Source organism: Porites lutea, chromosome 2, assembly GCF_958299795.1.
Source record: "Porites lutea chromosome 2, jaPorLute2.1, whole genome shotgun sequence".
NCBI lineage: Eukaryota > Metazoa > Cnidaria > Anthozoa > Scleractinia > Poritidae > Porites > Porites lutea.
The window spans coordinates 42,652,449-42,677,193 of NC_133202.1; the positions used below are offsets into that span (position 1 = coordinate 42,652,449).

At 39.1% G+C, this 24,745-nt stretch overlaps 2 protein-coding genes across 2 annotated transcripts in view; one reads left to right on the forward strand and one right to left on the reverse strand.

Moving 5' to 3' along the window:
* The window catches only part of LOC140928673 (uncharacterized), a 25,632-nt gene extending 21,278 nt beyond the window's left edge, over positions 1 to 4,354 (reverse strand). Inside the window, exon 1 of the mRNA XM_073378450.1 lies at positions 4,255 to 4,354. The gene's annotated coding sequence lies outside the window, so the exon portion shown is untranslated. The remainder of the gene's footprint in view (positions 1 to 4,254) is intronic.
* An 11,437-nt stretch (positions 4,355 to 15,791) lies between these two features.
* On the forward strand, positions 15,792 to 21,502 carry LOC140926241 (fibromodulin-like). Its single transcript, XM_073376015.1, has 8 exons — positions 15,792 to 16,081; positions 16,620 to 16,685; positions 18,201 to 18,272; positions 18,614 to 18,679; positions 19,544 to 19,615; positions 20,087 to 20,155; positions 20,571 to 20,642; positions 21,415 to 21,502. Exons 1-8 carry the CDS (start codon positions 15,792 to 15,794, stop codon positions 21,500 to 21,502), a joined length of 795 nt encoding a protein of 264 aa, XP_073232116.1.
* Positions 21,503 to 24,745: the final 3,243 nt, after the last annotated feature.

Sequence of the window (24,745 nt, forward strand, 5' to 3'; positions counted from 1 at the left end):
AAATTAAACCGTCTGAGTAGATCGCTTCGGGGCCTTCTGTTCCTGATGCTTGCAAAGTTCGGGCATTAGCAGAAAGGAGTTTTTTCCAAAATGTTCTTCTTTCGCTTTTTCATTCTTCCGTTTCTTTCTCTTTCCCTTTCTTTTGTTTTCCATTTTTTTGCTCTACATTTTCATTTTATAGGCTTCATTTTGATGAGAAAAGATTTCGGAAGACCTTTTAGGATCGTAGGATTAGATGGAAGGAGACTGGTACAGGTAGATAGTCGAGCAACATTTTCATTTGGTATTTTCGCGTCAACTTTACTTTGCTGCACTTAGTTCTCCAGCCTGTTTGACTAAGTGTCGCGGCTCATTCGGGCGTAGTTTGAATGGTTTAAAAGATCTTTTTCCTGCACAGAGTTGTGTCCTGTTTAGTTGTCTACATGAGAACATCGCAAACGGTACAGGGGGCGTTTGCCCAATAAGAAGTTACAAGCGGTTCGGGATAAAATTACAAGAGAAATTAGTCGACACACTTATGATAACTGAACTTTGAGGTAAATGATCGATGCGACATGATCTATCTATCTACTTCACAACAGTCGATCGATTCAAAGGACTCATGTACCAAGTGAATGTAACAAGAAAATTCAGTTAAAACATTATCGTCCCAATGAGTGGTTCACGTTCTTACTGAATTGCTACAGCCTTAGCCCTGCCAAATAAATACATTTACAAATTTTGTTAAAAAGGCATTTGTTAACCACAAGGGTTAAAGGAAATTTAGCTGATTTAGGATAATGAATTGGGTAATTACCTTTTTCCTTCTTCCTTGAACGGTTCAACTAACATAGTGATAGTCCAGTTTGACGCTTTGGAGACCGAGGGATACAATATATACCTTTTCCATAAGCCTATCTCTAATATTATTCTGTGAGTGTTGATTTGCAAATTAGGTCATTACAATGTATTTTGATGTGTCTCTTAGGTTTCGGCACTCTGAATCTAAAAATTACAAGAGAAATTATTCGACACACCTATGATAACTGAACTTTAAGGTAAACTGATCGATGCGACATGATCTATCTATCTACTTCACAACAGTCGATCGATTCAAAGGACTCATGTATCAAGTGAATGTAACAAGAAAATTCAGTTAAAACATTATTGTCCCAATGAGTGGTTCACGTTCTTACTGAATTGCTACAGCCTTAGGCTCGATTACCAGCCGCTGTTCGGGAAAATGAGCCCACTGGAGACGAAAGAAATCGAGCCTACTACAGCCTTAGCCCTGCCATATAAATACATTTATAAGTTTTCTTAAAAAGGTATTTGTTAACCACAAGGGTTAAAGGAAATTTAGCTGATTTAGGATAATGAATTGGGGAATTACCTTTTTCCTTTTTCCTTGAACGGTTCAACTAACAAAGTGATAGTCCAGTTTGACGCTTTGAGGCTTTTGGGGGATACAATATATACTTTTTCCATAAGCCTATCTCTAATATTATTCCGTGAGAGTTGATTTGCAAAGTAGGTCATTACAATGTATTTTTGATGTGTTTCTTAGGTTTCGGCGCTCTGAGTCTAAAAATGTCCATAAAAGCATTTAGCTTTTTGGCATTGGGACAGCCTGCTCAGCTCCCGTAAGCAATGCTTCTTGGTTTTCCAATGCTTTCCAAAACTGAGTTATTTTAGGTTATTTATCTTTATTGCATTTTAAAGAAGAAACCTCAAGACTTCATAAATCACTGTTTATAATGATCTTAGCTAACCTGTGAGGAAAAGTTTCTTTCTGGCGTGGCCTTTCGCATTAACAGTCATTCGCGTCACTTGTGGGTTTTTAGTCGCTTAGTTGGTTTGTTTACAACTATGTAATTGACAAGTCATGCAAATGACCTCGTAACGCTCAAAGCCATGCTAGAAAGAAACCTCTGTTCGCAGGGAAATCTCAGCTGCCTTTTTATTCCATTTTATTTTAGTCTGCTATATCCATTTTTCTTTTCCTTGGTATGCAACACCATCTAGTGTAGATGGTAATGCAATTACCAAAAACTGACATTTATACCTGTAAATCCGCAAAGATTTTGCAATATCCAGTAAGTCTGCATTTTTATTAAACCATCATTTGGGAAGCATTTCTTTGATTTGATGCACCAAGTCAAAAAATACGAATACGAATATGTAGTGTTGAATGACGTTCGCATGGCAAGACATTCGCCTTGCCTCGCTTGTTTACTTGCCTTGTTTACGTTAGCACGTATTGCGTGCCTATTGCACTTTTGCGTCAAAACAAGCCGTTTCGATTACTCTATTTGGGCCACGCCCAAATAATAAGGACTGCATGCAACTGAGTCTCAAGTCTCAATCGTTATGCATGCCGCTTATGAAACTTAGCATCATGAGTGATTAAAAGTTTTACTTCCTAACACGGAGAGGGGAGGGAGCTGTTAAAAGGCCACACAGACAACTCTCTCAAAGATGGAGACCTTCAATGATACAAAGATGACTTCACGATGACATCCCTGAGATTTTTCTAATAGCTTCAAATGCTTAATCCTTCTGGTCATTCTTTTTTCCTAATCCTTTTGGCAAATTCTTGGTCTTCAAATTGCATACCAAAACTACCGTTCTTTTTCGCTAAATTAAGAGAAACGTTGTCTTTCGTCACGATATTTTCAAATTGCGCTGTCGCTACCTTACAGGACCTGTCGCTTGTCGGATTTATCTTAACAAGGCATCTAGAGAGATGTCCTCCTTTGATGAACAGCTTTTTTCACGGCGCGGAAATTTTCGAAAAAACAGCTTAACCTTTGATCAGGCATCAATATATTTATTTTGTAGCCTGAATGCTAAAGCTGGCGTAGTGCGAAAGGGTCATTGCGGTTAAAAGATTGGGTATTTCATGTCAATAAACGCAAAACGTAATAAACTGATTTGGCTGTAGAAGAAGACAATGCGTAACACATCACAGGGGATAATATGATTATTACGCGGTCTAGCTTTATTTGTTTACATTCACAATAAATAAAATACAAATACAGACTCCCCACAAAATAGCGGAACTAATCGAGGCAGGTAGTATGGAGACGTGTCTATTACCCAATATATTATACAATATTCAATTTGACTACGGCGCCGTTGTAATACCATTTGTCACACATAACACGTTTATTTTATCACTGCAATTCTATTCAAGTTTCAGCAACAAAGAAGGGCCGACATGCTTGTGGCTTAAAGACACAAGCATTAAACACCCAAAACAAACAGTTAACATATAACGGAGTATAAATTTAGCTCTTGGTCCTCTGACGTAACGCTTGAACATCCTTCTGCTTCTTTCGGGATAATAGGGAGCTAAGCAGCCATGACCACGACGAAAGTCAAAACGTCACGACAAATTGAATCTGCATTCTACTTTATCGCGTCTATTTAGCATCTCATCAATTTGAAAAAATGTAGACGAAATTTCCTGGAGTTGAAATCTTAAGCGCTGTTATAAGCTCATAAGCTCGTCGTCCAAAAAACGTCGCAGGAGGCAGCTGTACACACGCAAGCGAAAACTTTTCACGTTGCAGCCGTGCAGTACACGTCAAAGAAATTTACCAAAAAGAGCTATAAGGTGTATTAGATCACAGTACTGCAAGCGCAGAGTTTTTGTTCTACTTAGAAACCGATTCTTTTTTACCTTCTCGTTGCCATCTTTGTGTTGTTTGCCGATAAGCTCCCTAACAGTAAATCAGCTTCCACTTGTTTCGCTAGGGCATTGCTTGAATATAACAGCCTGCCTGCAGACGTCCCCAGAGAGAGGGCTTGATGTGCGAGATTGCGGAAAATAAATTCCAAGCTTCAAAGAACGCAGGGGCGTATGACAAATGTGCTGTTTTTATTTTTTTATTCTTTTGTCACTTATTTTTAAAGGAATAAAAATGAGTGTGGGGTGTTTTGTCTACATTCTGACACCTTGAATTGCTTAGCAGACTGCCTTTATAATTAGTATTGCCTTTCTGTGCTCTGTCAGGGCGCTTTAAAGCGAAAAACCCATAAATACTGTGATTCATATTAACTCAAAAAGTATGTTATCTCATTTTTACGTCGCGTCTAAGTGATTTTGTATAATTTTTGCATGCTAGATCAGAACAAATTTGCAAGCAAAATAACTTGATTAATTAGGTGCCTACGCGAACCGGCTCTATTCAGGCCATGATACAACCACTGACATTAACACATCATCAGATCAAGCGTGAGAAGTTCAAGTTTAAGTTAAGACATAAATACCTTTTAAACTGGAGCTTGAAAGTGTATCTTCGCAGACGATATTATCACGCAACTAATAAAATAACATCTTACTCATTTGAATGCCGTGACTTGATGCATTACTCATCAGGCATGTAATCGATATTGGTTTGAAGCTGAGTCATGCATGACAGAAGATCATGTATGGCTAGCCTGCGTGGCAGGCGTTTGAAAGGGAAGGGAAAGGGAGTTTTAGGTGCGAGAGGAAAGCGAGCCACGCTGGCTAATGTATGGCCGATTTCTGCTTTCTCCAAAAAGAAGAAAACGAATTTAACAATAAGGAGCTGACGCTTATAAAAATAGCAACAAGATATCTGTAGGCTTCTCTGTTTCCCGTCATCTTTTGTTTCATCATATTTTTTTTTTCTTTTTTTGTCGTTCTTTTTTTTTTTCTTTTCCCTGCTTCCACGGCCTTAAATTCAGTCCTAAGTCAAATGTCAACAAATCTAACAAACAAACAAAAAAAACAGGGTTGCCCGTGGAAGTCTTTTTCAGTGGCAGACTGTGGAGGGGAAGTTAAAAAGCTCAGTCTCTCCTCATCTCGTTTCCAGTCCTCTTCGGGTTTTGTCTTGTTCAAACAAGACACAGATCCCATATTACTGGCTACCAAATGGTTCGACTCTAAACTGCCTTCTATACGCAGATGACGTGGTCTTCACAATGGGCAAATGAATACATACATACATTATTAAAGTATCTAATCGTTCTAGAGCCTATTGGCTCTAATTGGGGACACCTTTAAAACTAAATTACCTCATTAAATGAAACTAATTAAATACTATAAAACATATAAAAAAGCCGGAAATTAACACTATTCAAGCTAAGTACTCTTTTACACTTAAAAACTAAGTTCTAAATTTACTCTGTAACACTTTGAAGCTAAGTTCTAAATTTACAGTATAAAAACTAAATGCATATATGAGCTCGGACGCTGAAATGAATAAGTAAATATGCGTACGTCCAGTTAACCTAGGCATAAGCGGCATTCACTCTCACATCCTTCAACTGATGTTACATCCTTTTAACGTATCATTGTCCTAAAAGTTGCCAAAGTTCCAATATTTCTCTCCTCCTTGCTTAATTTTGACAACAATTGTGGTCCGAGAAATCTGAGAGAATGCCTTCCATAAGTAACAGTTTTAAACCGAGGTAAGACAAAATCTGCATTTCTTAGGTTAGGATTGCAAAACGTTTAAGGTATCAGCCACCCTTCAGGACCGTCCGCACGCGGATCGCTGTAGCGTTAGTTGTTTTTATAAAAACCCCTATAAACCATATATTTTTTAAAAGCTTAATAATTCCAGATTATGGATTTGAGCTAACAAAAACGATTTACTTAAATGTGTTCCGAAATTGGAACGCTTTGTGTACAAGTACACGTCTCTATAAATCATGTTCCACTCCCGCCGAAAATAAACGGAAGAAAACAATTAACACCGCATTCGCTTCTCAACACGTTCCACTAAAAAACTGTGTCTCGGATTTCTGACAAGTGCGTTTGTTTTTCTTTTATTAACAAATGAAGTTGGGGAAGGCAATTAGTCAACACTCCCTGTGGAAAAAAAGCTCTAGCTTTAAAATGAAAAGGAGTATTAAAATTCGCAGACACGGTTTTGTAGAAGAGATATATGGCATCACTCTGGCCAAATTTTAGCCAAATTGATTGAAAGGCTGCCGACTTGGAGTTCAAAACGTACGAGTCGATCGGCAAAATTTGCGTTCGGAGATAAGATAGAAAATACATTTTTGGCGGCATCCTACCTGGAATGAGATTATAACACCTGAATGTTTATTTTGATCGATATCAGAGAGGGATCAATTTTCTCTAACAATAGGACTATGACAGGTAACATGTAACAGTAACAAACTTTCGCGGCAAGCAAGTGAACAGTTTAATTATCCGTTGGAAAACTTCCACTCTTTTACACCACGAGAAGCACGGTTTAATTCTTTCTCGAGCAAAAGTTTTGCCTCTCCTTCGATATTTTTTGTATGATCCGCCCAGGCGTTTTTGTTAATCGGCGCCAGGCCAAGGAAACTAAAAAACTTTGAAGGCGCCGAATGTCCACCACCGATTGCTCGAAGGCCAAGAACTGAGGCCCGGTTATTTCAAACGCTATGCTCTTCTTGGAAGAATTAAAAACAGAATTTGTGTTGTGCGACGAACAGCTTTCATTCTCGCACTGGATTCTCCAGGTAGAACCAAGTCCATGCTTAGTCGCTACATTTTCCATGACTTGGACTCTTCCCTGGCAAAATCGACAAGATACAGACTCGTCCAGTTTCTCAAGCAGCTTTTTGCTCGATACGATACCTCGACTGCTTATTGTTTTCCACGTTCTATCAGCAGATGGGGTCGATGAGCTTAACTGGCTTTCTTCATCTGGCTCTTCAAGCTGGATTTTGGAGCGGCTTGCACTCTCAGCAACTGCAGCATTTTCGGTTTTCTGAATATCCAACCCCTCGAGCCACTTCTCTTGCTGATAAAATGAGCCTTTGTCGCTCTCTGCCAATTTTGCGGTCCATTCTTTGTCAAACTCGCTCTTCGATTTCTTTTTCGCTCTCGGTTTCGATGACGAAAACGGACACGACCTTTTCTTTTTTTTGGCGGCATTTTCACCGAAGCAAACGCTAAATCTAAAGGCTATAAACAACGCGAAGACAATTCGCACGTGTTGTGTCGAAGCACGCACTCGGTATCACGTTACTAGTTAACAGGGAAGTTAATTGATATATGACACTAGTATGAAAGATCTTGTCAAAGATCAATTAAGATAATTAACGAGAAAAAATCTTTTACCCTCGATATCTTTCGACAAAAATAATAGTTTTTTCTAATTTTTTTTAAAAGAATGCACTGAAGCATATCTATTTGAAAACGTTGAAACCTCAAATATGGAAAAATGGCAATTTTAAGGGTGGCTGATACCTTAAGATTCTACTTTTGACATTTAAGTGCTTATATGGTCAAGCTCATAATTATTTAATTGATTTAATTACTATCAAGAAGCAATCCAGGTACTCTCTAAGGTCAAATGAGTCTATATTCCTCGAGTTACCAGGCATTAAGACCCATCCAACTCTTGGCGATCGTGCATTCCAGTCAGCTGCACCTTATCTCTGGAATGCATTACCTTCGGCAATTCGCAACATGAAGACATTGGATACTTTTAAGACTGCTGTTAAAATTCATTTTTTTGTAATTTAGCTTTTAAATAGATTTAATTGTTGGCTTTTATTGTAGGTTTTTTTTATAGTTTTTAATACTTTTTATTGTAGTTCTTAATAGTTTCTCACGCTTTAGTCACCTTTAACATAAATATTGTAAAGCGCAACCGAATATATTCATATAGAGGTTTGCGCTATATAAATGTAAATTATTATTATTATTATTATTGTGCACACTTTCCAAATTCTGTAACAACTGGATGATGAATATAAACATCAAGAAAACAAAAATTGTAATCTTCCGGGAGAGAGCCCTGGGAACGAGGTTGGACCACTTTAAATTTAAGCACCAATTTTACATTAACAATGAAAAAATCGAAATCACTAATAGTTACACTTACCTTGGGGTAAAATTGTCTACAAATAGTTAAAGTTCCTAAAAGACAAAGCCAAGAGATCCATATTTGCAACTCGTCAGCAGGTTAACTTTCTTATACTTCCAATAGGTATTTCTAACAAATTTTTTTAATTCACTGTATCTCCAATCCTGATGTATGGATCTCAGGTTTGGAGCATCTACGATAAAGATGATTATAACTCATAGGAGAATGATATAATAGAGAAAACACAAATTCAGTTCTGTAAACAGGTTCTAGGTGTGAATAAACAGTGTCCAAATGTTGCATACAGAAATTAATTTGTACGACTACCACTGAAGGAAATAACTAACGTAAATATTATCAAATTTTGAAGACATTTAGAAAACAAACAAGATGATAATTATGCCGAGCATTGTTTAAAAATATCAAAAGATATGGCTGAGAAAAACCAGACGAGTCTTATGAAAAAAGTTAATACCCTATGCAACAATTCAAATCTCAATGAATTGTATTTAAATTATAACAACTCCTCAACATATATAAAGAGTATCCAATTAACTATTCGTGTAGAACTGACTTCACACCAATATAAACTAATAAGAAATAACTAGAAACTAAAATTTTACTCAATATTCAAAAATTACCGTCACAAAAGTCATTGCTTGAACATAATCACCAATATAAGCTAATATAAATCGCAAAAATTCAGACTTGGCAACCACCGATTACAAATTAAATGGGCAGACATACAGTACCGAAAACTCCAGAATTTGCCCCAGCTGTCATAAATGAAGTTGAACACTTTCTATTCAATTGTAATCTTTACGATCATGTCTTCGATCTAACTTGTCCAGAAACATTAGTAATAGATACCCTCTTTTTAATAATTTTGACAACAATGAAAAAACCGTCTTCATAACAATGTCGATCCTCATATCTACAGACTTACAGCTGCTTAGATACATTCATGTATGGAATATAGACAGAAACTTGTTCCTTAGTTACAGCCTTTATTTTGATTTAAGATTTATAACATAAATAATGTAGGTAATACCATGTACCCACGTGGGAATACTGAAATAAAAAAAGTTGTTGTTTGCTTGTTGTTGTTGTTGCTTTTTTTTCAACCTGTGGTAAGCCCCCCCCCCCCCTTCCCCCCACCCGGGAAGCTGCCCACCTTGGGTTGAAAAGAGCTATGTCACGCTATTTGCTATCTTTTCAGGGGCGGATCCAGGATTTTTTACGGGGGGTGCACTCGTCTCTTGCTCTACTTCAACACCAATAAACCACATAGTTTTTTTTTTGTTTTGCAGAATACCAGTTGTATTAGAAAACCGCAGGTCATCTCGGGGGGGGGGGTGCGCACCCCCTGCACTTTCCCCCTAGATCCGCCCCTGCTTTTTAAAAAGTGTACTTAAAACGTGTCTTCGCATCAGTTATTAAAAGTCTAAAACTAATGGTCCAGTTTGAGGAGTATGCTCTAATTGGGCCAATTTTTTTCAAGGTTCAATGCTATGCCGCAAAAATAAATAAAAGATGATTTATTATGGTTGGTGCTCCCTAATAAAATTGTGTTTGATATCTTCTTCCCCCGGGGGTACTCCCTAAAATAGCCAATAGGACCCCAATACGGGGCAGCCTCCCGGGAGGCTCCGCCAAAAGGGTACCTTTTTTAGGTACACTTCTTCACTTGTTAGAGTATATTAGCGGGTAGTAAAAAGGCCCAAAAGAGCTAACAGGTGCATTACAAATGGTTGTGAAAAAGTCGAGTTAACGTTCTGTTTTTGTGATTTATTCATATTTTAAAAACAGTGCCGTTACAGCAGTTAAAAGGGATGCAAAGTTCTAAACAAAGTATGTGAAAGGGGTATTATCAGTCAATAGAAGGTAGACGAAAGAAGTACAAAAATGGTATACTAAGGGGGTTGCATTTCGGGGCGGAACCCCCGGGGGGGGCACTTGGGTATTTTTTGGGTGGGTATGTGCCGTCCGGGACTCCAAATTGGCACCCCGTTCTCAAAAAAATTTCCCCTAAAATTGATACCCCCTTCTAGAAATGAGCCAATTTTTTATACCCCGTTCTAGAATTCGCCCTAAAACTGATATCCCGTTCTAGAAATAAGCCAATTTTTTATACTCCGTTCTAGGGTGCAATAAGAGTACAACAGTTTGCTTGTTAACGCATTGAACCGTATTTTTAAAAACAATCTGTCCTTGAATAATTTCAAATGGCTGCTTACAAAAACTGGAGCTTTCGTGCGTTCGAAATATTATACCCCGCTCTAGAAAACGCCTCTGAAATGGATACCCCGTTCTAGATCAGGAGCTTCAAAATCACGACCCCGTTGGGCGGCACATACCCGTATAGGTAATGTATGGGAGTACCCCCCCCCCCCCGGGGCGGAACCTAACCGTATAAAACTTCTTTTTAGTGCCTCCCCCTTCCGGTTTTCATAGCGGCATTGCGTACTTCCAGCCTGTTCTAACGTCATGTGATGCCGTCGTTTTGTATTCCTTCCTGCGATTTATTTCACCGATTCGTTTAGGCCCGTTTCAAACGTCGTGCTACTACCGTGCCAAACTCAATTGATCGAATTAAATTCGACTTAAGCACGGCTTTAGCGCGACGTTTGAACCAAGTCGTGCTACTGCCGTGTAGCACAGCAAGCCTTGCCGTTCTACACGGCAGTAGCTCGACTTGGTTTCAAACGTCGCGCTGCCGCCTTGCCGAACTCAATTCATACATGTAAATTACAAATGCATTAGAATACATTTAAAAGTTTGCTGAACCGTTTCTTTATCACTGTATTTTGTTTTCGGCAACAGCCGTTCTATTCGACTGAATTAAATTCGGCGTCTGAAATCAAGTCGTCCTGCTAGTGTCGTGCTGCAGTCGAGTTACAGTCGAGCCAGCTTAGCACGACGTTTGAAACAGGCCTTAGTAAGAATTGACAGGAGCCGATTACTTTAGTAATCGGCTACTGGAATTGATTAATTACCTCTAGTTTAATATTATATGCAGGGCATTATGCACCCTAATCTTTCAAATCACAAGGTTATCTACAATTTGCAAGAAAATGTTCCTTGATTAATTTCAGTTTTGATTTTACGCATATAAATATCAATATTGCAATATGATCGAGCTTTGGGAACTTTTAAAAAGATACCATTACCATTATTATCTGGCCTGGTTAATAATCTAACCTGTTGACACATACAATAATCGATCTGTCCATTTATTTACACGCGATGACAGCTTTGCTGTTATCAACAAAAAAACATGAAAGTTCTATTAACCTTTGCCACAGCGGATAGCAACGCAAGAATCCTGTCATGTTTGTTTAAGACATGAAAACTAGATTCTCCGAAGCTAAGCTATTCTTCAACTGCTTAGCCGTTTATCGGAACAATTACTTGATTTTTACAAGGAAGCAATGGCATTGTTCTTTCATTTAGGGATTTTGATAGCGGTTTATACAGTAGTAGCCACAGCTATTCCGTACCATGGTCCACAAAGATATCTGGGTTACGATTACTGGACTCGCAGATATCCTTCATTGGGCTACACAGACTGGGATGGTTTTTGGAATAATCACTACAGTGGAAGAACTAAGTACAACAGGGGTTCTTCACAAACGTCTGGCCAGGCATGCACCGGATGTCTGTGCGATACTTTAAAGGAAGAATTACAGTGCTCTGGTAACCCAACAGAATTGTAAGTACAGTTTAATCGTAGTGTTTACCGGCTCAAGACTATAAGTAATCAAATTTTAAACAGAAGAAAAAAGATCAACATAGACTAGTCGTGGCCACTTATTTCAGAGGCCGTGCAATATACCGCGTCTTACGGCATCAGACTCAAACAATTAGTTTTGTATGTAACTTGAGCAGTTTCTTCACTTTTTCACCTCGCTGCCACAGGCTGAGATGTGCATTAGCATATCAATTTTAAATACAACCGCTTGAAATTTTGTATTTTTCAAAATATAGCATTCTCTGCGAGGCATCTGGAGGCGTTTCAATTTTCGAACGCCGGATAATCTCGAAAAGGCCCTTTTTGCGTCAAGAAATTCCTTATTCTTCACCTTATTGCGGCGCTGACATCGGAATCCTTCTATTCATCGCCCTGATAAATTTTATCTTCTCTCATTTGTGCTTTCCTGGCTCGGTTATAACAATCAGTATGCCGACGAGAGGTAAAACATTGAGAGAAAAATGCTAATACTCTACTTGACTCCAGCAGTTTCTGATCACAGCTAGATCTGCGTTCGTTGCAGAGAAGTTTTTTTAATCTTTCAGGACCCCTGCTCCAGAGGTAGGTGAAATCCAGGGGTGAAATATACATTCCTTTCCCTACACGGCATTATATATTGTTATAAACACTTGTGAAAATCACTTCCCAGACGGCCAGCCCAGTATTCCACGGAAACTCTTTTTACTTTTTACGGTCTCCGCTTAATGCTTTAGTAATTTTCTGGAGCATGCCATTTAAATTCTCTGGAAAAAGAAAGAAAAGGGGAAATAGCAAACTCTACTATTGTAGCTTTTTACGCGGCAAAGTCCTTACTCAATCTCACTGAGGTATTAAGATGCACCTCCGTATGGCTCAATCTTTCTTTAGCTTAAGAGTAAGCCTGCTAGCCTCCGGCCTCGACGGATAACACCGTCCTCGATCTCCATAATTCTTCATAAGATACTCAGCCTCATTCATTAACTGTTAAATAATGTAATATGCCGGTTAGTTGCATCTCTTTAGAACTCTTTACTACTGGGCATGTACACGTTCTCTGATTGAACTTGGATTTTAATTAGCTTTAATTATACATAAAGGAGTACTTTATATATCTAAATTCTTAATTTTTATAAAATTCCTTTTAGCTATAAACCAGTTGTTAACTTAAGCAAATTCAGCTTAGTCCGGAAGCACTGTAGCTTGCCCGGTGAATTACGTTTCTGGCACCGCGCTCCAACAAAAGTGCCGGCTAGCAGGCTTACTCTTAAGCTAAAGAAAGATTGAGCTATACGGAGGTGCATCTTAATACCTCAGTGAGATTGAGTAAGGACTTTGCCGCGTAAAAAGCTCAATAGTAGAGTTTGCTATTTCCCCTTTTCTTTCTTTTTCCAGGGAATTTAAATGGCATGCTCCAGAAAATTACTAAAGCATTAAGCGGAGACCCTAAAAAGTAAAAAGAGTTTCCGTGGAATACTGGGCTGGCCGCCTAGGAAGTGATTTTCACAAGTGTTTATAATAATATATACTGCCGTGTAGGGAAAGGAATGTATATTTCACCCCTGGATTTCACCTACCTCTGGAGCAGGGGTCCTGAAAGATTAAAAAAAACTTCTCTGCAACGAACGCAGATCTAGCTGTGATCAGAAACTGCTGGAGTCAAGTAGAGTATTAGAGTATTAGAGATGCAACTAACCGGCTTATTACATTATTTAACAATTAATGAATGAGGCTGAGTATCTTATGAAGAATTATGGAGATCGAGGACGGTGTTATCCGTCGAGGCCGGAGGCCGAGGCGGATGACACCCTCCGAGATCTCCATAATTCTTCATAAGATACTCAGCCTCATTCATTAACTGTTAAATAATGTTATAAGCCGGTTAGTTGCATCTCTTTAGAACTCATTAAATTATTCATTCAAAATAATTCGTAGTTTAAAAGCATAGCTAAAACATGCTTACCTGCATCGATGTTAAGTTTATCTTCGATAGTTTACGTTTAGGTTTGTCCAGCTCCGCAAATATTCTCCACACAGCATATGTCGCCCTCCGAGTTGTCTTCTTGCTGTTTTTGCTATGTTTTTAGCCATTATTTCGCCTAGTTCCAGCCGTAGTTCTTACTCTTGAAACGAGTGAAGTGTCCGCCATTTTAGTTTTTACAACGAAAACAACTCAGTCTCGTTCCCAGGTCTTCTCAGTTAACGGTGCATTAACCTGTAGAAGGCTGCATTTTTGCTGTCATTTCCTCGTTTAACACAAAATTCTTCCAAATGTGGTCATCAGTAACTGGTTATGGTGAATTATGCGTGTGCTTTTAGCCAATCAGAATTGGGGAAATATCCATCTGATTCTGATTTTAACCAATCAGAATTGGGGAAATATCCATCGCAGTTAACTAATTTTAAGAATTCATGGCATTGTATGAGTTACTGTTAACAATTTTATCAAGCAATTTCTTGGTCAAAGATTTTCTGCGATCAAACAGACTCGTGATTTTCCCGTTGGGGAGATTTGCTACAAATAAAGCTAGCGAATAGTAGATATCAATCAGGAATAATAGTGAGTCTGACAGGTACTTCGGTAGATTGCGTAGCAAACGTTTCCAGGTCAGTTCGTCGAGAAAGTTGGAACGAGAACGAAAAAGAGGAAAAGCTTGTTACCCAGGCTATTACTGCGGTAATGATTAGTAAGAAACTTCGCAAGCGTATTCAATGACCGAACATAGAAAACAGAGCGAGAGGCACTTTCCAACTGCAGGAGGAAATCGAAGCGCAAGTGCGAAGTAGCATTTCCACAAACGGCTTTCACGTTTTCGTTCCATCTGAGATCGACAGAGATGTTAAGGCCAAGGACTTTTCAAGATGAGATTTTCTCAATCTGCTTTCCATTTAGTACAATGGGATCAAACACATCACTTGATTTTGAGAAACAGCTAACACGGATTTCCTCGCACTTATAAAACAACTTCCGATATTCTATTGCATTTTCCATTGCACATGCTTGACGAAACAGGCGTAGAAGGTCCGATTCACTAGGGGACGGACCATTAGAAAAATTATGGGGGGGAGGGGAATTTTTCGAGCGGCAGGAATATTTTTTCGTTATCAAATTCCTTGTATGAATTTTTAGGCCATAGCATGAATATTTTTTAGGATTAATTGGCGTGCAAGAATTTTTTTTCATTTAATTTCCACTTGCGCGAATATTTTTTCTGTACTTCGCCCGCCCCCGCCCCCCATGTTTTCTAATGGTCCGTCCCTAAGAGCGGATACTGACGGAAACACCCAACCTATCAATACTTGTTTCCTTTGTCTATTACCTCTTAATTGCATCAACGGTGCCTTATGGCTTATTTAAGTGCGCTACATTATACCCGTAATGGCGGGCTAGGATTCGTGAACTAAGGTTTGAGGAATTTGTAAAAAAATGAAGTTAAAGCCATGTCATTTCAACCAACTCCATGGCAAGTTCAAGACCTTTCAGTCAATCGACGGGCAAGCACTAAAGAGAAAGAACTTACTTAGTGCTGTCCCCACACACTTTTCCTCTCTTTTTGGAAACGATATTGCATTTATTTTATTTTAATATTTATTTAATATATTTTAATATTTTAATATTTATTTAATATATTTTAATATAAAATAAATGCAATAATGGCCTTTACTGGGTTTTTCAAGTCGCATAAAGTAAACCCATATACTGACACTTCACTTTTACTAGGAAGTTGAAAAGGTAAAATACACATCAGAGAGGAGTGATAGCGTGATTCAAAGGGCCTGCACACTCTTTCCCAAAAACACGATGCATCGAGCTGTTAGTTGTATAGCAATAACAACAATAACAACTTTAAGGTGGTTCGATACAGTTTTTCAGGGTCAATACTTATCGGATTTGTAAATCCGATAAGATATTCAAAAAAAAGATCCTATGTATATTTATTAAACTCTCCAAGGAAGTGTTAGTAGGGTTAAACACACAGCATGTTTGACAAAGTCAAAACCGTAATGGAAAATTCAAATATTTATGGAAAGTTTGACATTTTTGCTCTTATTCAATCAACTAACGCCTTTTTTGTGTGTGCCGCTAAATAGTAAGTAAATCACATTAGTTTGTGTCAATTAAACGTAGCAACCAAGGAATCTTCTATTTAAGCTCGGGTCGTGATACAGATCAGTACAAGATCGTGGTAAAAAGGAACGCAAAAAGTTCCATTTAAACAGAGCTACTTCATCTCTAAGTAATGTCTTGCATTCAAGTAACAGGACTACTGGTCATTTTCATTGCATCATCAAAGCTGGTGAAATCCTTCCCTAACCATGGTCCTCAGAAGTTCGTAGGGCATTCATATTGGGCAAATAGATATCCTACCTTAGGATATACAGAATGGGATGGCTTTTGGAATAACAAAGACTTGTATAGAGAGAAATACAAGCGTGCACGGTCAGAGATATCGGAGCAGGTTTGCCAAGGTTGTGATTGTGATACTGTCACAGAGGAATTAAAATGTGATGGGTCTTCATCAACAGTCGTGTGAGTAATACTTTAAGTATATAAGGCGCTAACGATTCAAAAACAGCGCCTTTTGCAATGTTTTTCTTAACTGCTTTTCGATACTGCGTCCTCAGAAACGTTCCTTACTCGCGTTTGAAACTGTAAAAAGATTGCATTTGAAAAATAAGTCTGATAGCTGTCGTAATCATGGTTGAGAATCAAGATATTGTGTGAGCCGATTTAGCCTGTCGAGTCCTTCTTGATACTACGTTATCCTTATCACTTTCTTTTGATCGATGTCCGTTACATACTACCGACGTCATTTTGTTCTCCCTTAGCAATGCCCTTCTCTTGTCAAACTTACAGTGAATTACTGGTCATGTTTTTACAATTCACTATGATTGATCTACTAAATACAAAGGACAATGATATGACGAAGGACTAATGCTCGAGACGAGAGCTTTCATATCAGTTCTCTGAATGCTGGCCAATTAGAATAAAGAAGTACTGCAGATAACTATGTACTATGTAGTTAATACGCTAGTAACTCAATGAATTAGGTTTTGTTTTGTTACAGGGAGGTAAGGAATAAAGTGATCAAGATTGTTAGAAGTGGACAGTTGCCCAAGAGGTTAACGCAGATGTAAGAACTGACTTTTTAACTTTTGTTTGATTTTTTTTTCATGGACTATACATGGCTTACTATAGGAGGAAATAAGGAGAGGAAAAATAGCTAAGGCCCGTTTCAAACGTCGTGCTACTGCCGCGTCGAACTCAATTGATCGAATTAAATTCGACTTTAGCACGGCAGTAGTGCGACGTTTGAAACCAAGTCGTGCTACTGCCATGTAGCACGGCAAAGCTTGCCGTGCTACGCGGCAGTAGCTCGACTTGGTTTCAAACGTCGTGCTACCGCCATGCCGAACTCAATTCATAAATTATAAATACATTAGAATATATTTAAAAGTTTGCTGAACCGTTTCTTTATTTCTGTGTTTTGTTTTCGGCAACAGCCGTTCTATTCGACTGAATTAAATACGACGTCTGAAACCAAGTCGTGCTAGTGTCGTGCTGCAGGCGAGCCTCAGTCGAGCCAGCTTAGCACGGCAATAGCACGACGTTTGAAACAGGCCCAAGTGAGAATAAAGGTGCTAGGAGAGGGAGTGAATCAAAATAATCGGTGAATAAAGGACACACGATTTAATGCAGAAATAGATAGATATACGGACCGGACCGGGACAGAGGGAGGGATGGAAGATCTTGTCTTTAAAGAGATACTTTGGAAATTTCATCCCGATCGATTCTGAATTTACGCCGAAGACAGTGTAGACATTAGGGCCGTTTATACGAGAGAAAATAAGCCGTGGCTTACATAAGACGCGAACCCCCCGTATAAATGGTACAAAATCTATGTTCACGGCTTATTCAACCCAAGGCCAGCTCAGGCCGCGGCTTATCCTGGCCGAGGGGTTTTGGGATGGGCTTATCCAAGCCGTGGCTTACCTTGGACGTGAAAGCGTTCGTATAAATGCACTCAAACGTTGTCCGCGGCTTGCTGAAGCCGTGAACGACTGCTGCGCATGCTCTGTTTTCAATTACATCCCAGACCTTCACGGCCAAGAGACGCGCGTTGCAATGGCGGGAAAATGAGTTTTGTTTACATTTACACCGTGGAAAATGGCGGATAGAGATTCATGTAAAAAAAGAAATGTGTGGAGTCCCCCAAAAGAAAAACAAATCCTGCTCATATGCGGCGAGCTTGAGATTGCGGGGCAGCTCGATGTCTGTGCTACTTCGACAAGCGTAAGTTTGCTGATTTTGATTTTAAATCTACGCTTATTAAAAGTACAACCTGGCCGCGAACTAAGCCGTGAACCATTTATACGAGCAGTTCGCGTCTAATATAAGCCGTACTCGTATAAATGGTTCCTTTCGCGTCTTATGTAAGCCGCGGCCAGAGTAAGCCGCGGCTTATTTTCTCTCGTATAAACGGCCCTATTGACAACTGATCTTGGCTATACTTCAGATAGATTGTAATGTATTGGTGAACTCTCGAGGTGACAAATACTATATTTTTGTCCTAACGACTCATTTGCTGATTAAATCGATGTGAATTGAAACTGTAATTTGAAACGTATTCTAACTTTTTTTGTGGCAGTAAGATTTTTAAGTCACAACTTAAAGACATCGAAGAGGAAGCTTTTCACAACTTGACGCAATTACGAAAAATGTAAGTGTTCCTTCTGAAATATTAAACATTTTATAAATGTTAAATCAACAGATGAAAGCATGTGGGGATTTGACCTTTTCAATACAATATTTTTTTTTTACCTTTGGTGTTTTTGCTGAAAATTAAGCAAAAACAGTCTAAGCGGTTTTAAATCTTGAGTGGACGAAAATGAACAGTCTTCAGTCGATTCATCGTCTTTGTCATTTACCTTTTCAAGCACAGTCGTTCTGAAAGTGATAACGAAAAACATTATAGGATATTGATGTAAACGCAGCAAAGTCATTGTATTATGGCTACTTTAAATCCCTGAATTTTTGTCTTTTTACCATTTTCTTTAATAGAAATCTTGCCATGAATGAACTGGATGACTTTCCTGACCTGTCCACAAACACAGCTCTGCAAGAACTGTAAGCTTAAAGCCGTAGCTCTAAGTACATGAGGAACCTCACGATCGAGGGCGACGGCATCGAGAACGGCATTCCCAGGGGCCCCACTCACATATTTTAATGACGGGGGGGGTCCGAAGGATTTTTTTGGGTCTGACATTTTGGCCAAAAGGGATTTTTTTGGGTCTATGAAAGACGACGGGATTTTTTTGGGTCGCGAAAACAACAGAGGGATTTTTTTGGGTATTGTATTTTTCATCAGCTCAAATCAAAAATAACATAAGCGTAATTTATAGTTTTGTTTTTGACCAAAACCAAAGTTGAAGTTGGCATGTTCTAGCTTTCCAGAAGATAAATAATAAAATTTGCTGATGCAAAAACACTGAGGGATTTTTTTGGGTAGACAAATTCTGAAGTTGGGATTTTTTGGGGTATAAAATATGAACCTCTGTAGGACCCCCCCGTCATTAAAATATGTGAGTGGGGCCCCTGGGACGGCATTACACTTTTTTGTACATTTCTTTGCCGTTGTTGGACGACTAGGACGAGAAACTTCCTAGTTTCACGTATGACGTGATTACAAGACAACTTTTTTCTTTTTCTTAACTTAACTACAGTCCTTTAAAATAAACTCAATAAACATTCCTCAACATTAAACAAATTATATGAAATGGAACAAGAGTAACAGGATTGAAAGAGCGTGAATTCGCTTTTCAGGTGACGTCGTTTTCGTTACCGTTGCCGTCCTGGTTGCTTAAGCTCCCAAAAATTAAACAACTAACTGCAACGTTTAGCCAAGAAAATTTAAGATTAGTCATGGTGTTATCTGCTCGAGCTCTATCAAACCCTTAAAATGCTGATTATTATAAATTACCTTTTTTTCAGAGATCTGTACAACAACAAGATTAAGCTATGGCGTCACAACTATACAGCTTTACCAAAGAATCTTGTTAAAATGTAAGTCCGAGAGGCAGGTTGCTGATGACTAACTGTGCATTTATTGTAGGAAACCTAATATTTAACAGAAAAATTCCCCTGCAAACCTGTCGGGTGCTGAGACCCGTTCATGCGGCGCCTCTCAAATCAATGCTATTCATTCGCAGAGTGATAACGTTGAAGGTATAACGGTAAAGGTATACCAATACCCCATTTTAGATAGTAAGACGTATAAAATGTCTTTCACGTCAGTTTGCAAGGCTTCCGTTCCTTTTCTTTGATTGTACATTGATGTATGTGAAAATGGTTGGAAGATTATCACTGCTCCTCTTTTATTTCAATGTCAATCGAAAAAAACAATCGCTGCTTGATTCGATTTCTAAGTAGAAGCGTCCAGATAGTTGATAGGGTCGAGAACTGACTTCAAGGTCTTGGATACTAGGAAGCCGTTTCTAGGCCATATTGGAGAGTTATTGTTTGCTTCTTTTTCAGAATTCTCATCGACAATGAGTTGGAATGGATTCCTGATAAGTGGTTTGATCTGCCGAATCTAAAGTACATGTAAGAAATTTTTATTATCTTTAGTTACTACTACTATTATCATCAGTAATGGTATTATTATTACTTTTTTTATCATTATCATTATTAATTGACCACTCCAGAAATACCATAACATACCATAATGCTCTTTGTTTGTCACTCCAAAATTTTGCATAAGCTTTGTCTTAAGTTTCTCTTGGGAGTTAAAATGGCCCCAAGAGAAACTGAAAACAATGCTTATGCAAAATTTGGGGTGACAAACAAAGAGCATTATGGTATGTTATGGTATTTTCTGGAGTGGTCAATTAGGTTTTCGTGTTGCAACAACTTTGTCGCCATTAACTGACAAACGTCCTAGTTTATTATAATCAAATTTAGTTGGTTACAATGATGTTTTTAGTGTTTTTCTAATGGAGTTACCTTGGTTTTTAATCAGAGCTTTAAGCATGAACAAGTTAAAAACGTTCCCTGGGTCAGCTTTTATCAACTGCAAATCCTTGACGTACTTGTAAGTATGAAGGCTATTCTTGTGTGATCATCTTAAAATGTAACAGTAAATAACTTAAACCGTTTTAGTCCCCAAGAGTGACCAAGGTCAACTTTCTCAACGTTACCAATACAATGTCAAAGGAGAGTTTATTGGATTTTGAAAATCAGCAACGGAAATATGCTTTAATCTATTATCAGATTTCCTCAACTAAATCTTTAAGAAAATATGTGGAGATCAATCTGAAGAATTTGCATGGGCATATTAGGAGTTAACTTCCATAAAAAAAATTGTGCTCCTTTTGTAAGGGAAAAAACACGAAAATGTTGTTATATATGCTAAGATGATAATTATTTGGTAACCGTAAGGTGAAGAGGCTGAAGGTTTGAGCACCTCGCAATGGTGGAGGGCATGGGCTCGAAACGTCAGCTTTTCAATTTCTCTACGTATACGGTGGCCAAATTACTTTATCAACTTAGTTGATGAAACCTCGTGTGTTTGGGCAAATTAAGTAGTGCACAGGGGCGGCGATGCAGGTTTCAGGGTTGTGGATGAGGGCCTAATCCAAACCCAAAAGGGTTGCAATCTAAGAGGTCTGGGGGCATATTACATCAGAAAGACTTTAAAATTTAGGTATTTTGAAATGGCTAGAAATGCATTTAGAATATTATGCTTTAATAACAATTCAGTGATAATAACAGTAATTCACTGGCAGTAATCGGGGATGCACTAATGCTGGGATGGTCCAATGAAATTCTTGCGTCATAACCATCTTTTTTCCTGTGTTTTTTAGATCCGTCGACTATAATAAAATAGAATCAATCACTTTTCCGAATTTGAAACCATTTTTTGGCAACGACTCTCAACTTTTGCATTTGTAAGTACTGCTTGAAATTTTATTTCCTAATTTTTCGTCTAACAATTCCCCACTGGTGCAGTGATCTCTGAGATCGTTTGGGTGGACAAGGGGTAGTCATGATTGCTCGATTGTATTCAAGAAATTATTAAGTAATCATAAGTAACGCTTTTCCACCCAAATGAAACTAGAAATCGGTTTGCCGAAAACCCATTCCCCTTACGGTTTCTGGAGTGGGAAATTCATCGGAGGCGCAGTGGCCTAATTGCTGATGCGCTGAATTTCGGATCGACAGGTCAGGATAGCGAGTCCTGGCCAGGGTAGGTAACTGGGCAAAACGCTCTTTCACACACTCTCACTCCACGGCTATGGGCAACCTGTGATAAACTAGCCACCCTGTCTATTTCCTCTCCCCTCTGGCCCAATCGACCTCTCGACTCGAACGTACACTCTGCCTACGTTACCATTCCTAACAATTATAAGATTGTTCTTACTATTGTCATTATTATAATGATTGCAGAAACTTGAGCAACAACAAAATTCACAGCATAGCCTCAGAAGCATTTCAGCATTTAAGTCACTTACAAGTCTTGTAAGTACCACTTCGTGTATGTCTAAATAATCTGAGTGTGTGTATATTTGTGTGTGTAATAAAGAAGTTGTAATTAGTCCCCCCGATTAATGGTGCAATAGTAGCCCGTGTTCAGGTATTTTGTTTTTACCATGCTCGATATTGTTTTTCATTATTAGTCTGGGAGCAAATGTGGTCCCGTGTGAAGTTCGTGCTGAAAGCAAGCACCTAGTGTAAAAGTGTTCATTAGGACCTACTAAACATGAAAAGTTTTGGTGCCAGCTTTGCAACTTGCTCAGACAGCTTTTTAAGGGGGGTTAAATTCTGACCCATGAAATCCAGCACGGAAACGAGGCTAAAACACATAATTCCTCATAACTTTGTTAATAACAGACGAAAATACACCAAACTTGCTCACATGATTGGACATGATCCTCCCTGTTGATTTATGCTAATTTACATAGGTCACGTGACCTTACGCATGAAAGCGAGGCTGAACACATAATTTCCATAAATTTGTCAAAAAAATCCTTATCATGCCAAACTTGCTCACCTTAGTCAGTTAGACATCTTGCATCGATTGGTGCCACTTTGTAGTGTCAAGTGACCCCATACATGGAAACGAGGCTGGATATATCTGGTAGCATCGTGTAGGATGGCATTTGTCTTGCCAAATGTATTAACAACTACTAGGCAGATACATATCTGGTTATCCGAGTTCAGATATATAAACTTCAACTAATCATTGTCCTATGGCCCATAGCACAGGGACAAGACGGATAAAGCAAATACTGCGGAGGCTCCCTTTGAGAATCTATCTTGTACACATAATCAATAATTTTGCCAACTTATGATACTCGGTTCCATGTATTCATTTTCGCATGTATATTGGAACAAGGGCAGAAAATGAAAATAGCGACTACTGCTATTTTATATATACAGTCATGAAAGTCTTACTGAATATCTATATACATTGTTCTGTTGTCCATTCCTATGGAATTTCCTGTTCGACTTCGTCTTCATCATACTCATCATCACTCTCTGCATACTCGTTCTGGCAATCTTCAGAGCACAGACAGAGATCAGTACAGACAAGTCCGGCTTTTTGACACTGACAACGGTTGTTAGAGCAACGGGACTTGGCGCACTTGCATCGGACAAGCTGTATAGTTGCCTCTGGAGCTGGTGGAAGATTTGTCATGACTGGTACCCACTTTCCATCTTCATCTTGCCATCCACAGCCTTCTGGTGAGGGCAACACCGGGTGTGCTACATGATCGTTGTTCCAAACAAGAAGCTGGTAGTGCGCTATCACTATGGCTTGATGGAGAGCAGCTTGTGTGGGCGGCAACCTCTCAGACTCAGCTTGATTTTTCTTAAAGAGGGACCATCTGAGGGCTTTGACAGTTTTGATGTCTGTCTTTGGTTGGTACATTCGATAAACCAGCTGTTCCACTCCACTTCTTGTGCCGTCATCTGGCTGTTCCCCACAACCGAGGTTAGCAAGAGCTTGCAAGATAGGAGTGCTGGCGTTATCAAACTCATCCCAACAAGTGGCTTTTCCCTTTCCAGAGAAACTCCCAGTAACATCAGCTCCGGTCAACGCATGAAATGCTGGCAGCGCAGCCGTCTTAGTGGGCCCAAGGGCGTCTGCGATTGACTTCAAGTTGATAACTCTCAACTACTGCCGGTCCCAGTAACAAAGCAAGAGTTCGAGCACAAATCTGGATACCGTCGGAGAGCCAAAACAAGAACACCAGTGTCAGGAGAATATATAGAGAGTTGGGTAGCACCTTGAGCAGAGGCATCCAGAGCATGTAAAATAATCAATAGCAAAATATACGTGCCGTCCTTTCACGATATCCGGAGGGAGAAACATGCCACCTTCACTCTCTATGCGCTTCAGAACAGTTTTCTCAATTTGTGACTCCACCCTCAACAAGCGATTGTACTCTACAGCCAAGCCAAACCCATGGAGGAGATTAACCAGCTCTTTGCTTCGTACTGCTTGGTGCATTGCTAGGTTAACTGCGAGGTGTTGGAGCATTTCTCTAGTGCAGTAGACCGCTTTTGATCTCTTATTGTCAACCAGCCTGTCCGTTAGACACAAAGCTATTGTATTCTGCGCTAATTGCATTGCTCTTTTGTGTACCTCATTGCACTTTTTATCAGATAGTGTCTTATTGGGACCTTGGATTATCCACCTAAAGAAGCAGGTAAGCTCTTCGGGGTAGTGATCATGTGTCATTGTATCCAGAGAGCCAGAGAAGACCCATTTCTCGCCTCGATTAATAGCCTTTCTCAGTATTGAAAAGGCATCGAAGAGAGTTTTCATAGATTCATCACTGTCAGCTGTGGATTCTACGATATGGATAGCGGCATCTCTACACTACTTTACGCTGACCCTCTCGGGCTCATTAGCTCTAGTGGGCTAAGGGAACTCAACTCCCTTTATCTCTTTCTGGATAAGCTCTTTAACTGAACGTCGACTTAGAGTCTTTGGAGTATTCTCGTTTGAAATGGAATCAAAAGCCTGTTCCAACTGTGCCATGTTGAGTATTTCTCCGCTATTGAGGGCAGCTTGGGTAAGGTTCAAAAACTCCAGCTTAGCCGCTGTCTCACTTCTTGACCTTTCCTCGTCATCTTTGATAGTTTTACGCAGGACCCGAGTCACATGCTACGCCCAGAAGCTTTTAT